The sequence below is a fragment of the Ipomoea triloba genome, chromosome 11 (genome assembly GCF_003576645.1).
Source record: "Ipomoea triloba cultivar NCNSP0323 chromosome 11, ASM357664v1".
Classification (NCBI taxonomy): domain Eukaryota; kingdom Viridiplantae; phylum Streptophyta; class Magnoliopsida; order Solanales; family Convolvulaceae; genus Ipomoea; species Ipomoea triloba.
The window spans coordinates 24,576,018-24,596,283 of record NC_044926.1 but is presented as its reverse complement, the minus strand read 5'-3'; the positions used below and the strand labels follow the sequence as shown (position 1 = coordinate 24,596,283).

General features: G+C 33.6%; 2 protein-coding genes and 1 pseudogene across 4 annotated transcripts; 1 reads left to right on the top strand and 2 right to left on the bottom strand.

The window, feature by feature from the left end:
* The first annotated feature begins 6,836 nt into the window (after positions 1-6,836).
* Positions 6,837-7,811, top strand: LOC115995688 (60S ribosomal protein L7-2-like). The gene has a single exon (XM_031234791.1). The coding sequence runs from the start codon at positions 6,904-6,906 to the stop codon at positions 7,642-7,644; it is 741 nt and encodes a 246-aa protein (XP_031090651.1). The 5' UTR covers positions 6,837-6,903; the 3' UTR covers positions 7,645-7,811.
* Positions 7,812-10,963: 3,152 nt separating this feature from the next.
* LOC115996230 lies at positions 10,964-12,877 on the bottom strand. 3 transcript variants are annotated; one of them, XR_004093581.1, is made up of 2 exons: positions 11,972-12,877; positions 10,964-10,979 (listed from the first exon to the last, which is right to left on the bottom strand). XR_004093581.1 is itself a non-coding variant. In XM_031235384.1 (1 exon), exon 1 carries the CDS (start codon positions 12,801-12,803, stop codon positions 12,063-12,065), a length of 741 nt encoding a protein of 246 aa, XP_031091244.1. In that variant the 5' UTR covers positions 12,804-12,877; the 3' UTR covers positions 11,832-12,062. The 3 variants fall into 3 exon arrangements, 1 of the variants encoding a protein (XP_031091244.1); XR_004093580.1 differs by lacking the exon at positions 10,964-10,979 and adding an exon at positions 11,689-11,870; XM_031235384.1 differs by lacking the exon at positions 10,964-10,979 and having other exon boundaries at positions 11,832-12,877.
* A 3,933-nt stretch (positions 12,878-16,810) lies between these two features.
* Positions 16,811-18,666, bottom strand: LOC115997501 (annotated as a pseudogene).
* Between the last annotated feature and the right edge of the window lie 1,600 nt (positions 18,667-20,266).

Here is a 20,266-nt window from a genome sequence, read left to right as displayed (position 1 = left end):
AGAGACTTGAGCTCTACATCTATCGCAATCATCAAGAGAACAACAATCTCACCACTAAAAATACTCTTCATCATAGGCCCAATACAAAAAAAATTAAAATTAAATTAAATGCATATAGTCAACTTTATAAGGGTGAGTCTTATGTGAGACCATCTTAGATATTGTTTTCTGTGTGACAAGTTAGGCCTACATAGAAATGTAATACTTATGATGAAAACTATAATACTAATAAGAGATAAATTGATTGTTAATTATGAGGGAATGTATAATACTTATAAGAAAAAATGTCATACTTATGATGAAAAACGTAATTTTTTAAAGGGAGAAGGGTCAAATAGACCCTCAAATTTTACCTAAAAGTGCAATTAAGCCCTCTAACATTCAAAAGGTTCAATTAAACACACGAACTTGTTATTTTGGTGCATTTAAACCCATATGACCGGTTGTTCCAGGTGAACAACCGGCCATAATTTTTCCGACCAAATTCCGGCTGCAGGAATATTCATCCCCAACAACCGGTCGTCTTCTCCGATTCAAAGCCGTATCCATATGCCCAACCGATTTTAGTCCTAGTAAGGATACACTGATTAAATGTGTGGAATATCTAGAAAAGCATGTCAATGTGGAGAATGCTAATTCCGATGCAGAATACATGCATTTCGCCGACGGAGCCTCTTCTAGCAGCAGCGGCGTCGGCGGCTATATTATCTATAACAACGACACTTTCCAGGCTGGATACAGGCAGCAGCAGCAAATCAATTTCTACGAACCGGTTGGTGGTCCACGACTGCCGGAGATCCCTCTAAGATCTAAACGCAATCTCTCGTTTCAGATTCTCCGACTGAGTTCTATGAAACTTCTGAATTTGCTTCGTCACCATTTGTAGCGCCACAAAAATCTCTTCGCTTTGCTATTTTGGAACCACGCTCTCCGAACAAACAATCTTAATTTCCTCTCCTACTGCTACCGCTTTGACTACGGTTTTCTCTGCCGCCTCCGTCTGCGGCAGAGGAGCGACACTTGACAGGAAGCGGTCGGTGGTTGAATTTCACCTTGGCGAACGCTATCATCGTATGCTTCCGAGGCTTCGGTATGGCGACAGAGCACGAATAGAACAACAATAATGGCGTTTCCAATGAGGAAAACAACGTGTGGATTGCAGAGATTAATAGAGAGTTCGTGCACAAATTTGGTGGACAGTTTCACGGCGGCCAGAACTCTAGCCCAGGACGACGGAATCAACACGAGAGGGAAGAGCAATTTGAGAAAGTGCACCAATTTCATAGACTTACGAAAGCGATTAAACATAGCAATTGCCCCGTCATCGAATTTCATGGTATCAAACGTTTCAAAATCCATTTTCTTCAACCAAAATTATCCAGATTAATTGGAAGCAGCGGAAAATCAATTGGGGGATTCTTTGCTCGGAAATAAGGAGAAAATACAGAGACAAATGTGAGAAGGTAATGAAAACAGAAGATGGTTTGGAAGGAATTGCATATTGATAAATATTTCAGCCGCCAGAATTTGGTCGAAAAAATTATGACCGGTTGTTCACCTGGAACAACCGGTCATACGGGTTCAAATGTACTAAAATAACAAGTTCGTGTGTTTAATTGAACCTTTTGAATGTTCGAGGGCTTAATTGCACTTTTGGGTAAAGTTTGAGGGCCTATTTGCTCCTTTTCCCTTTTTTAAAATTAATATGTAATATTTAGGGGTTGAAAAGTTACGTATGAGAAAAAGTATAATACTAATCAGAGATAAATTAATTGATTATTATTCATGAGGAAAAATCTAATACTAACTTTAATTTGGATAAATTGACGGTTACATATGAAGAAAAGTGTAATACTTAATTAATTACTTATTAGGGAAAATATAATACTTTAAAATCAAAATGTAATATTTACGGGGTGTTTGTTTGGAGGGAAGGAATTAGGTAGAAAAGGAATTACAGTTCCATGGGAAAAAAATAATGTGGGATTAAAGTGAGAGTTTAAATTCTAGTGTTTGGTTTGCATGAATAAAATTACGGAGAATTTCAATTCCAATGTTTGGTATACATGAGAATTGAAAGGGAATAAGTAGTATAAAGTCCAAAATGCCCGTTGTTGTTGTTGTTGTTGTTGTTGTTGTTATTATTATTATTATTATTATTATTAATCTTATAAAGATGCAAATTTTCAATCACTATTGCATAGAAATAAAGAATTCATTGGTTATTATAAATAAAGCTAACAAACACACAACTCATGTTGTTCACTGTTGCATAGATCGATGCACAAAATGAACATTATACAACACACCCATCATCAACACACATAATATGCTATATACACATATCAGATTTAAATACTTGAGAATTTTGAGAAAACATACTTGATTAAGGTTGGCCTAGAACGATTATTGCTCATGAATGGTGTTCTCTGTTGACAATAGTCAAAAAATAATACACGCTATAATCTAGAAGGGATGGTCAAGCATCAATTTTAGGTTAAAAAAAAGGATGGGTGATTTTCTCTTAGGATTGTATTTTTTCTACCTTAAACCCACGAAATTAAAATCTCGGCGGGCCATGAGATTCTAATTCTATGAAAATGAGGGAATTACAATTCCACCCTCCAACCAACGAAGGAAATTAGCCTTTGAAATTAGGTAGGAATTAAGTGGGGAATGAATTGTAATTCCCTCCAACCAAACACCCTATTAGGAGTTGAAAAGTTACTTATGACATAAACTATAATATTTATGAGGAAAAACGTAATACTTACGAAAAACTCAATATGTCTCACGAATGAGGATCTATGAGACGATCTCATTGAAATTTTTTATTTATGTAAATAACTTGAAAATGCAAATTCTAACAATAATTAAATGCAAATTTAATTCACACAAAATCAAATTGCATAGTTTAAATCATAATATTATTCACTTAATTTGATTATATGCATAAAAACCATCTCAAATTAAAAGTATGAAAATAAAATCAAATATCCATACTCAACCAAAATGGGCATCACAATCCAAAACAACAACAACAACAACAACAACAATAATAATAATAATACGACACAATGATTCCTCAGTTCAAAAATTGATAATCATTATTACACTATAAGAAGACTAATAATTATTATGTTACAATACTAACGGGACAATCAATTTTCATAATCATAACCCCTGATATTTAATAGCAATTATCTTATTAAATATTACATAATATTATCATTATTAACACATATACGTTTTAGATCAAAATGAAGATTGTTTCAAATTTATGATTCCAATCATATTATCAAATTTCAAAACTAATGACAATAGTAACGATAAAATCCATTGATCCATTAGTTCAAAAATCAATAACCGTTATCACTATAATAACACCAATAATTATTCCATAACAGTAATAATAGAGTAGCATTTTATTAATCGTAACAAAATAGCATTTATTATTATTTTTAATTTTTTATCATTAAATGTCACCTAATATCATCATTATTTGCATAAATGTTTTGGATTAGAAAATTCAAAAGAATTTCATAATATGATTCATTAAATCATAATCAAAATCAGAATAGTTATGACAAGACCAAAAATGAAATAATAGGCTTGTTTGGTAAACGATGGATCCACCACTTTTGACGTTGTTACTTGGTCAAAATGCCAAAAAATTTGTTTGGTAAACAACAATTTAAAGCAGTGATTTACGGTCAAAATGCCAGAATCTTTGTTTGGTAAACAATGATTTGGAGCAACTGTTTGACTCCAATCCGTTAAAACCCCAAACATTGCAAATAGCTGCGTTTGAAATTTAGCATTTTGGGGAAAGGCAAACCAATACGAAACAATTAATTTCATTATGGAAGCCTCAAAAGCTTAGACGAGCCTTGAGGCTTCCCTTCGTTACCCATCTGATCTGGGAGATCCACATTGGATGGTTAATAAAAATGAAAGAGGAACCTCAATGCCCCTCTTTCATTTTTCAACAATGTGGGACAAAGGGGAGCCTTTGTCTTTTCTTTCTTTCTTTTTTTTTTTTCAATTTTTGTTATTATTATTGTATTGTTATTTATTTATTTATTATTATTATTATTATTATTATTATATTATTATTATTATTATTATTATTATTATTATTATTATTATTATACAAATGTCCTTATAGGTCTTTTTATATGTTAACCATTAATAGTAAACATTTAATTTTATCAAACATCTCTTTATAAATAACTAATGCAATCCGTTGGTCAAAACCGCTAACACAACCCACTAACTGCTAACTGGTAATCAATCTGCTAACCGCTAACTGTTTGAATAAGCTTATATAAAGGCATAATTACAAACGAATTTTTTAGAACTTCAAACAATTCTGAATTTTTCTCTCTATGAAAACTCTCTGTCTTCCTTGAAAATTTCTACCAACACCTCATGATTAAATAGAAGTATTCACCTTGTTCACTTTCACTAAAAGCATTATAATTGAGTGCTCAAATATAGTATTGTAATTCATTTTATCAAGTGAGATTGACCCTCAGGAGGTAACTAATCATTTTAAGAAAAGTTTTTACTACACACGACTTGGATTTTCCTTATTCACCGTTGTTGGAAATTGGGATTATTTCAAGAATTTAAATCCCCATGTTTTTTTCTAGACTTATTCACCTAAATCCTGGAGGATGCTAATGAAGAACTAGTGTTTAATAATGGGAATAAATTGACTTGGACAAGATGATCCTAGAGAGTAGAGACTCGTTTTTGGAGAATGGGCATACCAAGATAGTTTCCAAGATGAGTAGATAGAGAAATTCTCATGCCTTCCCCTATGATTTGTCTTATTTTGACATAGGTGTTTGGGGAACAGAAAATTTGGAATTTAGAGAGATTAGTTTCTAACCCAATCTATGGCACAAGCTTGTCTCTATGTGGTCATTCACAAAGAAAAGGCGGGAGATCCCAATGCCTCATTTGTGGAGTAAGATGGGTTTCCAATAGAAGCAACGCGCACTATATCCTTATTTGTTGTGTCTAGACACTAGTAGCGTCAAGCCTGAGTTGTTCCCTAAAATTATTAGGAGGAAAATAGAAAATCAGGTTGCCCGTTAGTTACTTTGTCCAAGATTGGCTATAATATATGCACATGTGTTTCCCTCTTTAAGACATGGATGACTTTAGAATAAACCCAGCCTAAGAGAATTTTTCTACAATTCACCAGAAGGGTAGAGTTCCTGTGAACCAAATCTGCCACTCCTGATAGCTTTGACAACCACCTTTGAGTCCAACTCCACATCCACGTTCACATTTGATAGGCCTCTTTCCCTCACTTATCTAAGCCTATTTCTCAACCCCCAAAATTGTATAGCGAATAACCCATCTCGGAATCCCCTATGACGTGATGTTCCTTTTAGTCAAAAGATTGTCTACCTTAATTACAAATTAAGTCACTTTCCCGATAACCTCCGTAGGTGTTATCTCACACTTGTTAAAGACCCAATCATTTCGAACCTTCCAAATACTCCACAGCATCGGGGTGTTTGGTTGTGTGTAATTCGGATGTAAAGAAATTGCAATTCAATGAATTGTTCAATTACGGCCTAATTACGCCGTTTGGTTGGAGGGAATTGCAATTCGGTGGAATTACAATTCCCTCCAAATGAGGAATTGCAATTCATGGGGTACCCCCATGAATTACAATTCAGTGGAGGAGAGGGGCAAATTTGTTAGTGTAAAGACAATTTTGCCCTTCCCCTAATACCCCTTGTCTTTTTTTTTTTTTGTTTATTATTATTATTGTTGTTGTTGTTGTTGTTGTTGTTGTTATTATTATTATTACTACTACTACTAGTATTATTATTATTACTACAACATAAGGGCATTTTAGTCACTTTGTCACTTCTTACCTTTCAATTCTCTATACTCCTATTCCTACATACCAAACACTATAATTTCAATTTCTACTTTATTCCAACCTTATTCTTTTTCCACCGAATTACAATTCTTTTCTCCCTTAATTCCCCCCTCCCAACCAAACGCCCTGTAAGTGAATTTGGATCCCACTAACTACCATCAATGAGCCAATCTTCTCTCAAGCAATTTCTCTCCCCTACTTGAGTATTAATTGGGCGTATGAGAAGGCTTAGAAGTCTATCTGGTAAAGACAAAATCTCCAACAACTCTATGCAAAGGCACATTCACAGAAAAAATGAATCAAAGATTCTTCCCCTTCCCACATCTAGGACAACCAGCATCATACATCCCACGCTTCCTCCTCTATGTGATCGTTAGCAAGCTATTTTTTACCAGGAGCCAAATGGAAGTGCAAACTTTTTTTTTTTTCATGCATTGGATCTTCCAAACCCATTTGAGGTCATCATCCTTATCAATGTTTCTTGCAAGAAAATCATAAGGTTTCATAGAAAAGAAATCCGTACCTAAGTGAGGCTAAATGAGAGAAGCCCTACAAGAATCATCGAAAGGGTTGCCCAGATCTTGTTCACCACTTGAGTCGGAGTGAACATTTTCAATTTATTGATTTTCCATCTCATGAAATCATGAAATCACTATCACCCGTACCTAGTCTCCTAGGATGTCTAGCTCTAACTTTACACCAAGCAATTTCTCCCCTACTTACAAATCCAACTAAAAATTAAGAGAGACTCCATTTCCAACTCTATGGTTAGCCCCCTACTTAATCACATATTCACCTTTTATTATACTTTTTCAATGTTACTAATGTCAAAAGAGAGATAGAACTAATAGAGATTGTAAACATCAAGTGGTTAAAATGGAAACAATATATATACACTTTACTATATAGAAACACGGGCCAACTTCTATTCTGGCCAAGGTTTGAGGCTGCAAGGAAAGGGAAACTGTCCGGCCGTCTCCATCCCGCAACTCCAAATGGCTGAAGCACAATCCAAAGGAGGCCCTGTTGTACCCGAGTCTGTATTGAAGAAGCAGAAGAGGAATGAGGAGTGGGCATTGGCCAAGAAGCAGGAAATTGCAGCTGTTAAGAAGAAGAATGCTGAAAACCGCAAGCTTATCTTTTGCAGAGCTAAGCAGTATGCCAAGGAATATGAGGAGCAGCAAAAGGAGCTGATTCAGTTGAAGCGTGAGGCCAGGTTGAAAGGAGGCTTTTATGTCAACCCTGAAGCTAAGCTGCTGTTCATCATTCGCATCCGTGGTATCAATGCCATGCACCCAAATACCAAAAAGATATTGCAGCTTCTCCGTCTAAGACAGATATTCAATGGTGTATTCCTCAAGGTCAACAAAGCTACAATGAATATGCTGCACAAAGTTGAGCCATATGTGACTTATGGGTACCCAAATTTGAAGAGTGTAAGGGAATTGATTTACAAGAGGGGTTATGGCAAGGTGAACAAGCAGAGGATTGCCTTGACAGATAACAGTGTTATTGAACAGACCCTGGGAAAACACAACATAATCTGTATCGAGGATCTTGTTCACGAGATCCTGACTGTTGGACCTCATTTTAAGGAAGCCAACAATTTCCTTTGGCCTTTCCAACTCAAGGCACCCTTGGGTGGCCTTAAGAAGAAGAGGAATCACTATGTTGAAGGAGGAGATGCTGGAAACCGCGAAGATTACATCAATGAACTGATTAGGAGAATGAATTAGGTTTTGGTAAATTTGTCTTTGAGATTTTGGAGTAATTTTGTTGCCTTGTTATGAGTTATGAGAATCCTCTTTTATACTTGTTTGTTCTATTAAAGCCCAGAAGTGTTTCTTTCTATAAAACAAGCATTAACATTGATATTTGGGAATATTTTTTAGTCCTTTTAAAATTTTGGATTCTAAAAAAAAAAAAAAAAAAAAAAAACACGGGCCAAACTAATACTTTTGCCAAAGTAGAAATGTGTCCTCAAATCAACTATTAGGGGGAGAGAATTGTATAGCTTCTGAATTCTGACCCAACTATCCAAATTGGTAAGAATAAACTTTCCCTATCATAGACACCCAACTTTCATGGAATAGTCAATTACAAAGCAAACGATAGTAAACAATACTCAAAAAAAAAAAAAAAAGAGAACCCTTTAAAGATCCTCTAAATTGATGCAAAAGCTTATTAAATCGTAACCACTGAACTTAAATCTATCCATACATTAACATAAATTGTATTATTTTGTTTAAATTCTTATCTATTTTAATCTTTCAAGGTATTCGTTTCATTCAAATTTTTACATATTCCAATCATCAAGATGATTTAAAAGCAATACAAATTTGATAGTTAAAAATTATGATTGGATAAAATTTAAAGGCAAGGAGCAAGCGGTGAAGGAATTATAGTCGATGGACAGTTTCAATACTTTATTCTTGTTGAAAATTTTAATAAAAAGAAACTCAAAACATAATGTTGAAACATACTGATATTAGTTATCTTGCACCTCAAAGATTCAAATCCTAATAACACACTGTATTGAAACTCTATGATTCTCATTTAACTATTATACTTTTGTGTTATTTCAAACTTTTGATAAGTTAGTAAGATGGCAAAGGATATTAGGACCCTTATATGTTTTTTTTACTGCAATCCCAAGAGATCAATGAATGAGCAAATTAACAAGACTATATTACTCACAAATAATATAACTAGCCATGTTGGTAACATAGTTAGCTTATTAGTCAATTTTGGCTTATTTGACCACTATTAGTTTGTTTGACTTGGTTAAACAATTAATATAAGTGTTTAATTAATTAGATTTTTGTAACAACTTATTGTTTTTTCGATCACTATTAGCTATAAAGCAGTTTTTTCGATTAGCTTTTTGAGAAAGTCATTTTGCATGTAATAAACTATCTGCTAACTTATCAAACATCTTTCTACAATCAGCTAATGCTATCAATTAATCAAACCCACTAATCAATCGACTATCAGCTAACAACTATTTACCAAACACCTCATAACTCATTCCACATGTCAAAAATCAATGATCTGACAAGTTTTGCAATGTTTTGATATGAAATTTGATGATCAAAGATGATTGTGTTATCATGGGTTTTTTTTTTTTTTAGTTGTTATCATTGAACAAATAAAGAAATGGGAAAATGGTCAAAATCCAGGTGTCAATTATTGGGAGGATTTATGACATGGACATGCTTGAAACATCAACTTTCATTCATTAAAGAAAAAGGGCTGTCTCATATGCATTATGAAAAAAATAAAATAAAAAAATTGGATCAAAAGGATTGCCCCTCAACAATTAATGTCTCAAGCTAAGCCAGGATGTTCAACTTCAATATATATACATTAATGCATGTGATGAAGCCTACATTTTTTGACTTTCACAATCACAGGAATGGATTGATGTTTCACGGACTTTCTTCTTTTGGTTTAGTTCTTATCCACTAAATCATCCAAACAAATACTATGCAACCTAAGGTCATCTCCATTAATCATCTTTGTTGAGTTTTTAGAATAATAAAATGTTGTGGGTGAGTTTTCATCTCCATTAATCATCTTTGTTGAGTTTTTATAATAATAAAATGTTATGGATGAGTATTTTGAGTATTTTGGCAGACAAGGGTGGACCCCATCATGAGAACAAAATTGCGCCCCACGCACGTGAGGCGCAATTCGCCCAGGCGGGAGCGTGCCTGTGCATGTGAATATGTTTTTTTTTTTTTTTTTTTTCTATTCTTTTCTTTTTATCCTTCACTCCCATTTTCTCTTTCTTAATTACACTTGCAAAAACTCCTCAAAAACCACACCAAAATCTCTACTATTGAAGAAGGCCTAAGGGCATCCTCAATAGTGATGGTTTTTTTTTTTGAGTTTTTGAGGTGTCAACTAGGAAAAAGAGAAGGGAAAGAGAAGAAGGAAAAAGAGCGGAAAAGAATGAAAAAGAAATCTGACACGCAAAAACAAAAAACAAAAAGCACAGCCGGGCGCTGCCTATGCCACAAACGCGGGCCACTTCGCCTGTCTTCTCTCTTTTCTCTCTCTTGCGGGTCTCACAAAAAACCAAGATCTTGCAAGATCCTAGCCTTTTCTCTTTTCCGCATACAAAATTAAAAACCTGCAAAAACCAACCAAAATCTTCCTATTGTGGATGCTCTAAGATTTTTTTACCAAGCAAACTCATTCAAGAAATTATTTGCAGGAAAGATGGCATGGTAAGATGTATAATAGGAAATGATAGGATCGGAAAATCACCAGGCAAAAAATATATTCATATTTCTACAACTACTAGTCAATTATCAATTTAAAATAGATAGGTTTCTTTATTGCATAATCTTTGTGTTTATGAGCTAGAGTATTGAGTTATATATATGACATCCTAATCACTTTGGACATGGGCATCTCTTGATATATATCATACTCACTTTCATCCAAGTAACCAACCATTATTTACCAACCACCAACAATACAATTACCCACAATTTATGAATAGCATTGCAAGAAATTATATTTTTAGCTTTAGCAAGAATTGCCCACACAAACAACTTAGTTGATTCTTGAGTAGTAAATTGTAAACAAAGACACATAATCAAGGTCTAGCTTCCGCAGAATGATAGTTTTACCCAATGTGGTGAGTTTCTTGTGGGCACCAAGCACTAGTCTTCTCCTATTGAGAGAGGAAATTTCAACGAACACATTTATAGTGACTATTTTTAAAAAGTTGTAATAATTTTATGGCACCACCATTGCAAAAGTATCATTCATGCTGTTGAGATTTGTTACAATTCCAACTAGTTCATGAGACACCCTTTTGTTTCAAATGTATGATATGATAAGAGAGAAATCAGTGTGGGATATTTGTGAACTTGTCTAAAACATTTCTCTCAAGACTAAAATACATGCATGCAACATAAAATCAGAGTTTTCTTCCACAATTGATCACAATTGCAAGTTTGATAATGAACAAACTAGTTGTATAATTGCTCAAAACCGGGTTGCACAGATAGAATAACTATTCCAGTCCTCTGTGCCAGCTACCGGACATGAAAATAGGCTGCAAACAGAAACAGATCAGAAGATCGTGATGATAGAGGAAAGGTTTGCATGATAGAAAATCAGTGTTATCAAGGAAAGAATGGAAGTCAAAAGTGGAGTTTCGCTATTCTGCAGCATTGCAGAAAGACATAAGTGTTTAAACCAATGGCTTCTGCAAGCATTGCAGCCATTTGAACCAAGAGAACCCACCAACCCCAAAATTGAGAAAAGGAGAGGAAACAAGGAACGCAAAGAATAAAAAAGGATGCAAAAATTCAGGGAAAAGAAAGAAAGAGATTTCAGCGAAAATTCCCGGCCCGGAGAGTAGGTTAATGACAGAACATACAGGGAAAAAAAACTACTTAGATGGGAGTTATAAAGTTTCAAGGTAGTTAATACGTTCTAAATGTACAAGAATCTCAACCAAAGTTAAAAATGTTTCAAAAATAGCACACAGAACATAGTTTTAGAAAGTTTACAATGCCATTGAAAATCCTAGAATGAATATTCAATGTACTTCAATTCTTCAAATACCAACTCTTTAACATATTAAGACTCTTTTGATACAGAAAATCTCACCCGTTCAGAGGTTCCTTTCACCAAGGCCAACATATCAAAAATGATAATATATCATAGTGATACACTGATAGCGATACCCAATTTATGTTCACTAAACTTATATCCATTCGTCCTTCAATGGAATTGACACACACACACATACATAAACAAATGCATTTATGCATCAATTTATCTAGTCTCTGGCAAAAGAACATTGAATACTACCACTGAATGAACTCAACGAAGAGAAGTAGAAATCAAAGCATAGTTATGTGTATTGCGCAAGAAGAGAAAAAGTATTTGTACACCGAGAGATGAAACACCTTCTGGCAATAATCATTCCAAAAAATTGCTGAAATTGACATTTGTAATGCAAGAATTTGAATGAGATAAAAATGATAGTCTATCATTCAGAAGCTTAAATAAAAACAATTCGATTTCTAAAAGTCTAACCTTTCATTGAAAGATTACAAAAGCTTCAGCCAGACCTAATTAACAAATAACAGCACAACAACAATCCACCATGAATAAGGCCACTTTGAAACTATTTGGCTTCAACTCTCTGCTTTTTACTCTTTTTTTTCTTACTATTCTGCTCAGCTGAACCATCAATATCTTCACTCTTCCTCTTCTTTGTCTCAACCACCAAAGTCTCTCCTCCTTCACCCTCATTGCCTTCACTCAATTTTCTCTTTTTATTTTTCTTATCCTTCTTCTTCATACTATCTCCCTCAACTACATCAACCTCTGGTTCAGTCTTCACCTTCTCATAGTTACTTTCCTGGTATTTCCCATCTTCTTCGCCCTTTTCAATCTTGACCTTATCTTCTTTCTTCACTTTCTCCGCACCATACTTCTTATTTTTCCTGTTTTCTTCGGTTGCAAGAGAGTCTGGCTCAGTTTTAACAAAAGCTTCTTTCTTCACATCTAAATCTCTGATTTTGTCATTCCCTTGCTTCTTGTGCTTCTTCTTCTGTAACTTCTCTTCTGGAAATTGCTCAACCTTTACAGATTCTTCTTGTTTAACAAAAATCTCGCGATTTTGCGAGCTTTTTAGCGCATAATCAACGCGTTCCTTTGCAAGGAACTTGGTCCCAGAGTTTGGATAGCGAAGATCGTGGTGAAACTGAACCAATTGATTGAATGCATCAGCGGCGCGTCTGATATAGACAGACACAGCATCGGAAGCCCCAGTTTCCGTGGCCGCGAAATCGGAGATAATAACGGCGGCATCGGAAAGAGAAACCGGCTTCGTTGATATTACTTTCCCTGATATTGTCTTCATTGCATTGCAGATAGATAGATGCTGTGGCTAGAGAAAGATTTGATGTGTTTTCTGCTAGAGTTCGCGCTAGGGTTTTATTAGGGTTCTAACTTCTACGATAAATACCCGACCCAGAATTGCCAGAAATAACTTTTTTTTATTACCTTCATACCCCAAGTTTAAAAATATTAGGAAAAAATATCAAATAGATTGCTGAATTTATTATTATTTTTAGAATTATGTCACTGAATTTTAAAAAGTATACATTTGAATATTAAAAAAGTAAAATATATATAATTAAGTCATATTTATAATATATACTATTAATAAAAATAAAATCTTATTTTTGCAACTTCTCATTCAAACTATTTCTAAATTATTACTATATACTATACAATCCGTTATTTGATAACTGTTACCGCTAACCGTTAACTGCAGATAACCTAACAAGCCCAATATATAATTACTAGGAAATTAGTTGGATGGGGATTGAGTGATTGACTAATTGAGGATCACTGGATGAAGCATTTGAAGATGTGGCTTCAAATTGTAATTACTTTTGTAAACTGTATGTACTTAGTAGCTTTTTGCATAATTGCATGTATTTTTTTTAATACAGCTGACTCTCTATACTTTCTCATCATGACCTTGCATATACGAGAGTCATTATATGTCATCAGAGCAAAAGGTGCTTGAATTGGCCACTTAAATGTATTTTGTAATGCAATAGTAGGCCATTAGTATTTAGTAGGTTGTACTTTGCTCAATTAATTTGTAATTTTTTAGTAGTTTGTAATTTTTTTTTCAAACTTTTATAATTTGTAAGTGTTTAGTTCAATTATTTTTTTTTTTTTTTTAAATTTGACTGAACCAAATTGACTTTAGATATGCGACCGATCCAAAATGTTATAAAATTGAAGTGATATTTAAAACTATAAAATGAAATTGGATTTTAAAATTATTATCTGAAATCAGAATGGGTAGGCTTTCCGAACATCCGATCCAACCGATGCACACCCCTATGTGGAAGTGCGGTTAACACAAAAGGACGCACTTTAAGTGTAGAATTGAAGCACCTAATCTTAAACATTAAAATGACGCATATTATGTACACAAATCACGCACCTTACCACATACGAACAAAGCACCTTAAGAACACAAACTACGCACCTAAAGTTTTAAAATGACGCACCTTAAGTTTCAACAACTGAAGCACCTTAAGCATACAAATCACACACGCCTTAAGAAGGAAAATCACGCACCTAAATGTTTAGACCGAAGCACCTTAAGTTTCAATAACTGACACACCTTAAGCAAACAAATCACGCAACTTAAGAAGGCAAACCACATACCCTAAAAAGTAAAAAAAATGCACCTAAAACTTTAAATCGAAGCACCCTAAGGGGGCGATTGGTTCGGGTTATCTAAGATAACAAGGGTTATCTTTAACTGGTTATATAACATTTCTGTGTTTGGTTGAAGTTATCTAACATTCCCCTGGAATAAGATTTAACCTCCACATAAGCTTTTTCCTTGTTTTGAAGGGAATGTGATTCCCTTGATTTTCTTAGGTAATGTAAGATTACCTTGTTTTTTTACACTCTACCATTCACTTTTAGGTAATTGTAAGATTATCTTTTAATGAGCAATTATTTTTGCATTCTTACTAATTCCAATTCTGCCTAATATAAGAATTGGTTCTTTTGCAGTGAAAGTTAATACAAAATTGAAGTGCATCACACATACTCAATATTGCAGTGAAAGTTAATATAATTTATTTTTTTTTGCAGTGAAAGTTAATATAGGATTTGGTTCTTTTGCAGTAAAAGTTAATACAAAGTCTTTTAACTTCATATATTGAAATGCATGAAAAATGTTGAGGGTATTAAAGTAAAATAACTATTAACATAAAGAACAACCATTCAACCAAACATCTTTATATTACATATCTCAGTTTTAACCAAACACAGGATTCTAACATTCCCATCAATTCAACATTCCCAGCAATCTAACATTCCCTAAGGTAATCTGACATTTCGTGAACCAAACGACCCCTAAGTTTCTTAAAAAACGTAACGCACACCTTAAGTTCTTAGTTGAAGAACTGACGCACCTTAAGCGCACAGGACTCGTGCACCTTAAGGAAAAAAAACCATGCACCTAAAGCTTTAGACTGACACACTTAAGTTCCAACAACTAACGCACCTTAAGTACAAAAATCACGCATCTTAAAAAGGAAAATCATGCACCTTAAGAAAGAAAATCAAGCACCTTAAAATCTAATACAGATGCAAAAGACCTCATAATATTAGCTTTATATGTCCATAAACATAAACTTTAATGTTCATAAACACTAAACTAAGTGTACATCATATATACTTTCATTCACTCTATAGTAGGTACATAATGTTTATTTTATATGTTCATAAAAACAAGGCTTAATGTATATAAACATTATATTGCAGACGCATCATACTTAATAACATTTATCTTGTATTATTTTTATAATATTTGTCACATATGTCCATAAATATAAACTTTAATATCCATAAATACTAAACTAAATGTACTTCATATGTATTTATTTCCATTCAATCTATTGTAGGTTCATAATGTTCTTTCTACATGTTCATAAAAACAAAGCTTAATGTTCATAAACATTACACTAAATAGTATCTTTTATGTATCTATAGATTTTTATTTTTTTTAAATATATAAAATATCAATTTGGGTGTTCTCAATTATAGCTGGTTAATAATATATATTTTTATACATTAATTTTATTTCTAAAAAAAAAATCAAGTTGAAAAATGAAAAGGGCATAAGAAAAAAAAAATGAGGTGTAGTGTTAGTTCATGTAGCAATTTCATTGGTCAATTCCTATAAGGCTATTATAACTTTATCTATATTTGGAATGTTGTTTATGGAGGGAAATTACATCAATCTCATTGGCCAAATCCTATAAGGCTATTATAACTTTATCTAAAAACATAATAAATGTGAATGAAAGTTATACCCCTCATTTATGTCCCTTTTTTTCCGTTAAGTATTTTTGTACATTATGCTATAAAAGTTGTACTACACAATATTTTGGACAAATATACCCTTACCGTTATAACTTCCGTTATCTTTTCCACTATTGTTGTCATGCACATGCATCCACCATATATTTTCTTATCTTCTTCAATAATAATAATAATAATAATAATAATATACACATTAAATATTAGAGTTATATGTTAGTTATTTTTTAAAATATAAATATCTAATTTATAAAAATATTTTACATTATTATTATTATTATTTACTATATTAAAATTTAGATAAATTTAAAATTTTAATATAAAATACTAATATTGGGCACCTACTTTTTGCGCATCGCGCATAAGAAAAACTAGTTATATATGATTGATATTTTGATGACTTCAAAATTACTCTATTTAAGGTTGTCCTCACTCTAGCAAGTCACTTGCTAGGTGAGGTGGCCGCTGCAGCTTTTTTGTACATAATATAAAAGTGAGAGAATGTTGCAGGAATGTAGACTAAATATTGAAAAATTTGTAAATTTGATGATGTAGAAGTGGGACCCATTTTAAAAAGTGAAGAAATTTTTGGGTTAAGGATAGCCTAATGCATACAAAACAATGTAGTTTTTTGTAGGCGGGAAAGTAAATATTTTTTCTTTACCAAAAGTATTTGTCTTTATTATAGAGTATGATAAAATTAAATATTTACCAAAAGTATTTGTCTTTATTATAGAGTATGATAAAATTAATTTAATTTAATTTTTTGTCCTATATTTTTAGTCTTTTTTCATCAGAAGGCAATAAACACAAAAACATAGTGGGGTTAACTCACTTTGTATAAAAATGATCAAAAGATACAAAAATGGCATGCCACATACTAAGATCAAATATGAATGTTTTGATAAAAAATGACTAAAAGTAAATTGTCACTTATAAATCTAAGAGTTAATTTTATTGGATAAGATTTTCAGCCAAATTATTGGGTGCCAATAAGAGTTGAAATTATCGGGTGGGATACCAAATATATTGTAGAAAATATCAATCAAAAACATTAATGTTATTGAAACTTATAATAGATATTACAAGTACCTAAGTAAAAGAAAGGGAAAAAGGAGACTAAGGTCTTAAGGAAATGCTACGATGCTAATTACTACATTAGCTTATTCATCAATTTCTAGCTAAGTTATTCATGAATGGCAATCAATCTAAACTCTAAAGATTGAACATGACTTTGATAGCATTGCCACCACGAGCACTAGTTTCAAATGCCTCTTCAACATCCTTCTGTGTGAACCCAAACCTGTGTGTGATCAGTGGCTTCACATCAATCTTTCCACTCCTCAAAAACTCTATGCATTGTGGCCATGTGTTCTTGTACCTAAATATCCCCACTATATCCACCTCCCTACACACACCACACAACAATCATCATTAACAAAAACACAATACAATTATAGGGTCAGATAATTGATCGAGACAAAATTAAAGATGATTAGATAAGGGCAGATACTAAATACTACATTGTAACAGAAAGTAAGCTGGACAAACGATGATTAAATAATTGAGCATACGAGATCTTCCTTTTTGAGTTCAATTCAAATTACCTAAATTGATTAAATAGTTAACTAGATAACCACAATATTATAAGTTTAACTCATCTGTATCCTTAGAGTCACAAGACAAATACTGGTTTTAGTAAAAAAAAAAAAAATTTACCTTGCTGCTGCAGGAGTGAGGGGTACTGTCATTTCACAGTGGCCCATGCCGACGAGGCAAACCTTGCCGCCGGAGCGGGTTGCGCGAAGGGCGGTGGACATTGTCTTATTAAAGCCGGCGCAGTCCAAGCTGACGTCAATTCCGACTCCATGGCGGCCTTGATGCTTTCCACCTCAGATTCCAGATCTTCCATCTTGTGTGAAACCTTGATAATTGCATCCGCTCCCAATTTCTTCGCGAACGCCAAACGCTGATCGTCGACGTCCACAACAGCAACTCTCGGAGCTCCGAAGGCGCGAGCAGAGAGCATAGAGACGAGGCCGATCGGGCCGGCTCCGAGCACCAGAACGTTCGTCTCCGGTCCAATGTTCGCCCGGCGACAAGCGTACACGCCGACGCTCAACGGCTCGCACATCGCGCCTTCCTCCAAGCTCACGTTCTCTGGGAGCTTGAAGCACAGATCCGCCGGATGCACGATCTGGTTAGCGAGAGATCCGTGGATCGGAGGAGTTGCGAAGAACTTCATCTCGTCGCAGAGATTGTAACTGCCTTCTTTGCAATGGCTGCACCGCCAACAGCTAACGCCGGGCTCCAAAGCCACGCGGTCGCCGGCGACGAGATGCTTCACCTCGCTACCGACTTCTTCAATGATTCCGGCACATTCATGGCCGATCACCATTGGCTCTTTCACAATGTAATCTCCACACCTCCCATGCTGAATATATAATTCATTTCTATATCAATTTACTGAAAAATAACACCAAAAAAAACCCTAAAAATCATAAACAAAACGACGATCACCTTGAGGTAGTGAACATCACTGCCACAGATACCAATTGCTTTCATACTCACTCTAACATCATGAGGACCTATCACACAACAACACGCAAATACAGTAATCGTACCATATTTTATATATTATATATTCAAAATAGAATTGAAAATCGAAAATCGAAGATCGAAGGTGATATATACCAAGAGAAGGGAGGTTGAAGGGCTGAATCTTGAGGTTGCCAACGCCGAGAAGCCAAGCAGCCATGTTTTCTGTGGGTTCAAAGCTGACTCCATTAGCACCCTTTCCCATTCTCACCAAATTGATTGCTTAATTTCTCACAGAGATTTGATAATAGATAAGAAGAAGATTGAAGTGATGGTGTGAAGAGAAATGTAGAGAGGGGTATTTATAGGGTGATATATCCATATTATTATGTGAATTAATTAACGGATAAAGGTATTTGAGTCCTTTCAGGATAAAGCATTTCTGTTAGAGTTCAGTCAAGGAACTAATTATGCGCTCTTAAGTTAGATAATATACCAAAAAAAGGGAAAATCTTATCCAACTATTGGTATATAATTATAAAATTGATTTAATTTTATGGGAAAATGACACTTTCTCCCCCGTTAGTTATACGTATATAACATTTACCCCTAGAGTTATTAAAGTGATTGTTTTCCCTCTGATGTCAAATTAACATTTTTCTCTTAAAAATAATTATTTCATTTATTTTTCTTCTCCAACAAATTATTACTTATATGTATGAATGACCACGATTCGATTCGAACCTAATCGGACGCTGTAGCAATCATATATAAAATGGTAAGGACGGTTCTAGTAACAATTCAGAACTGAAAAAATAAAATAAAATAATTATTGAGCCGTAAACCGGAACTAAACTGCAGTCATATATATAGTGAAAATGATCAAACACTTATTTCGATAATTCGTTTTGGTTCCAATTTCGATTTTGAACTGCCAATTCAAAATTTATTTATTTATTTATTTTTGTAAAATAGTCTAAATTCAACAATTATTTTATTTTATTTTTCCGGTTCTGAATCATAACCGTAGCCATCCATACTATTTAGGTTCAATTAATACAGTGTCCAATTATGTTCAAATCAAACGGTGGTCTTCCTTACATATTAGTAATAATTAGTTGGAGAAGAAAAAAATGAAATAATTATTTTTTAAAGGCAAAAAATTCAATTTAACATTATAGGGAAAAACTGCCACTTTTAAAATAACTGAGGTGGAAAAACCCCTCACTTTAATAACTCGGGAGGAAAAACTGCTATATGCACATAACTTAAGGGGAAAAGGTGTCATTTTTCATATATTTATAGGTGACATTTCATTTTTAATCCTTTTTCATCAGAATATCCACGTTTTATCTTAATATTACTGTGACATGATATTTTTTGTCCTTTATCAACAAAACAATTTTAACGTCATTAAATACAAAGACATATCGATCTTTAATTACAAATTTTTTCATGGAGTATGCATATGTCAACGTAAGTGTTGATAATATATGAAATTAATTAATAAAATAATCATTTAATTTTCTAATGATCTAGAGATTTTATTAACACCATTCATAGTATATGTAGTATTTGAGGTTCTAAATTTGAAGTTTTCATTTGTTGTTTATGAGCAAATTACTCCTCTACTATTCTATTGCGCTGTGGGGATTTTTGGGTGAGAGAATTTAACTTTTTGTGGACAAATAACACTCATTTAATGGCAACTACAGTATGAAAGTTACATTCAATATGGTGGATTCTTTGTGGCCATAGACACTTGCCCTCCCACTAGCTTAATGGATTGTCACTATGAGTCCATAATTTATCCACCACTATTTTGTCAGAGAGTGAAAATCTTGGGGTGAGAAAATTTCGTTTTTAGTAGGCAAATAATATTCATCTAATTCGATCTCGAATAATTCCATTAGAGTGCACCGA

Excerpts from the sequence above, each read along its gene's own strand:
- LOC115995688 (XM_031234791.1), top strand. The coding sequence starts at position 6,904 with ATGGCTGAAGCACAATCCAAAGGAGGCCCTGTTGTACCCGAGTCTGTA.
- LOC115996230 (XM_031235384.1), bottom strand. The coding sequence starts at position 12,803 with ATGAAGACAATATCAGGGAAAGTAATATCAACGAAGCCGGTTTCTCTT.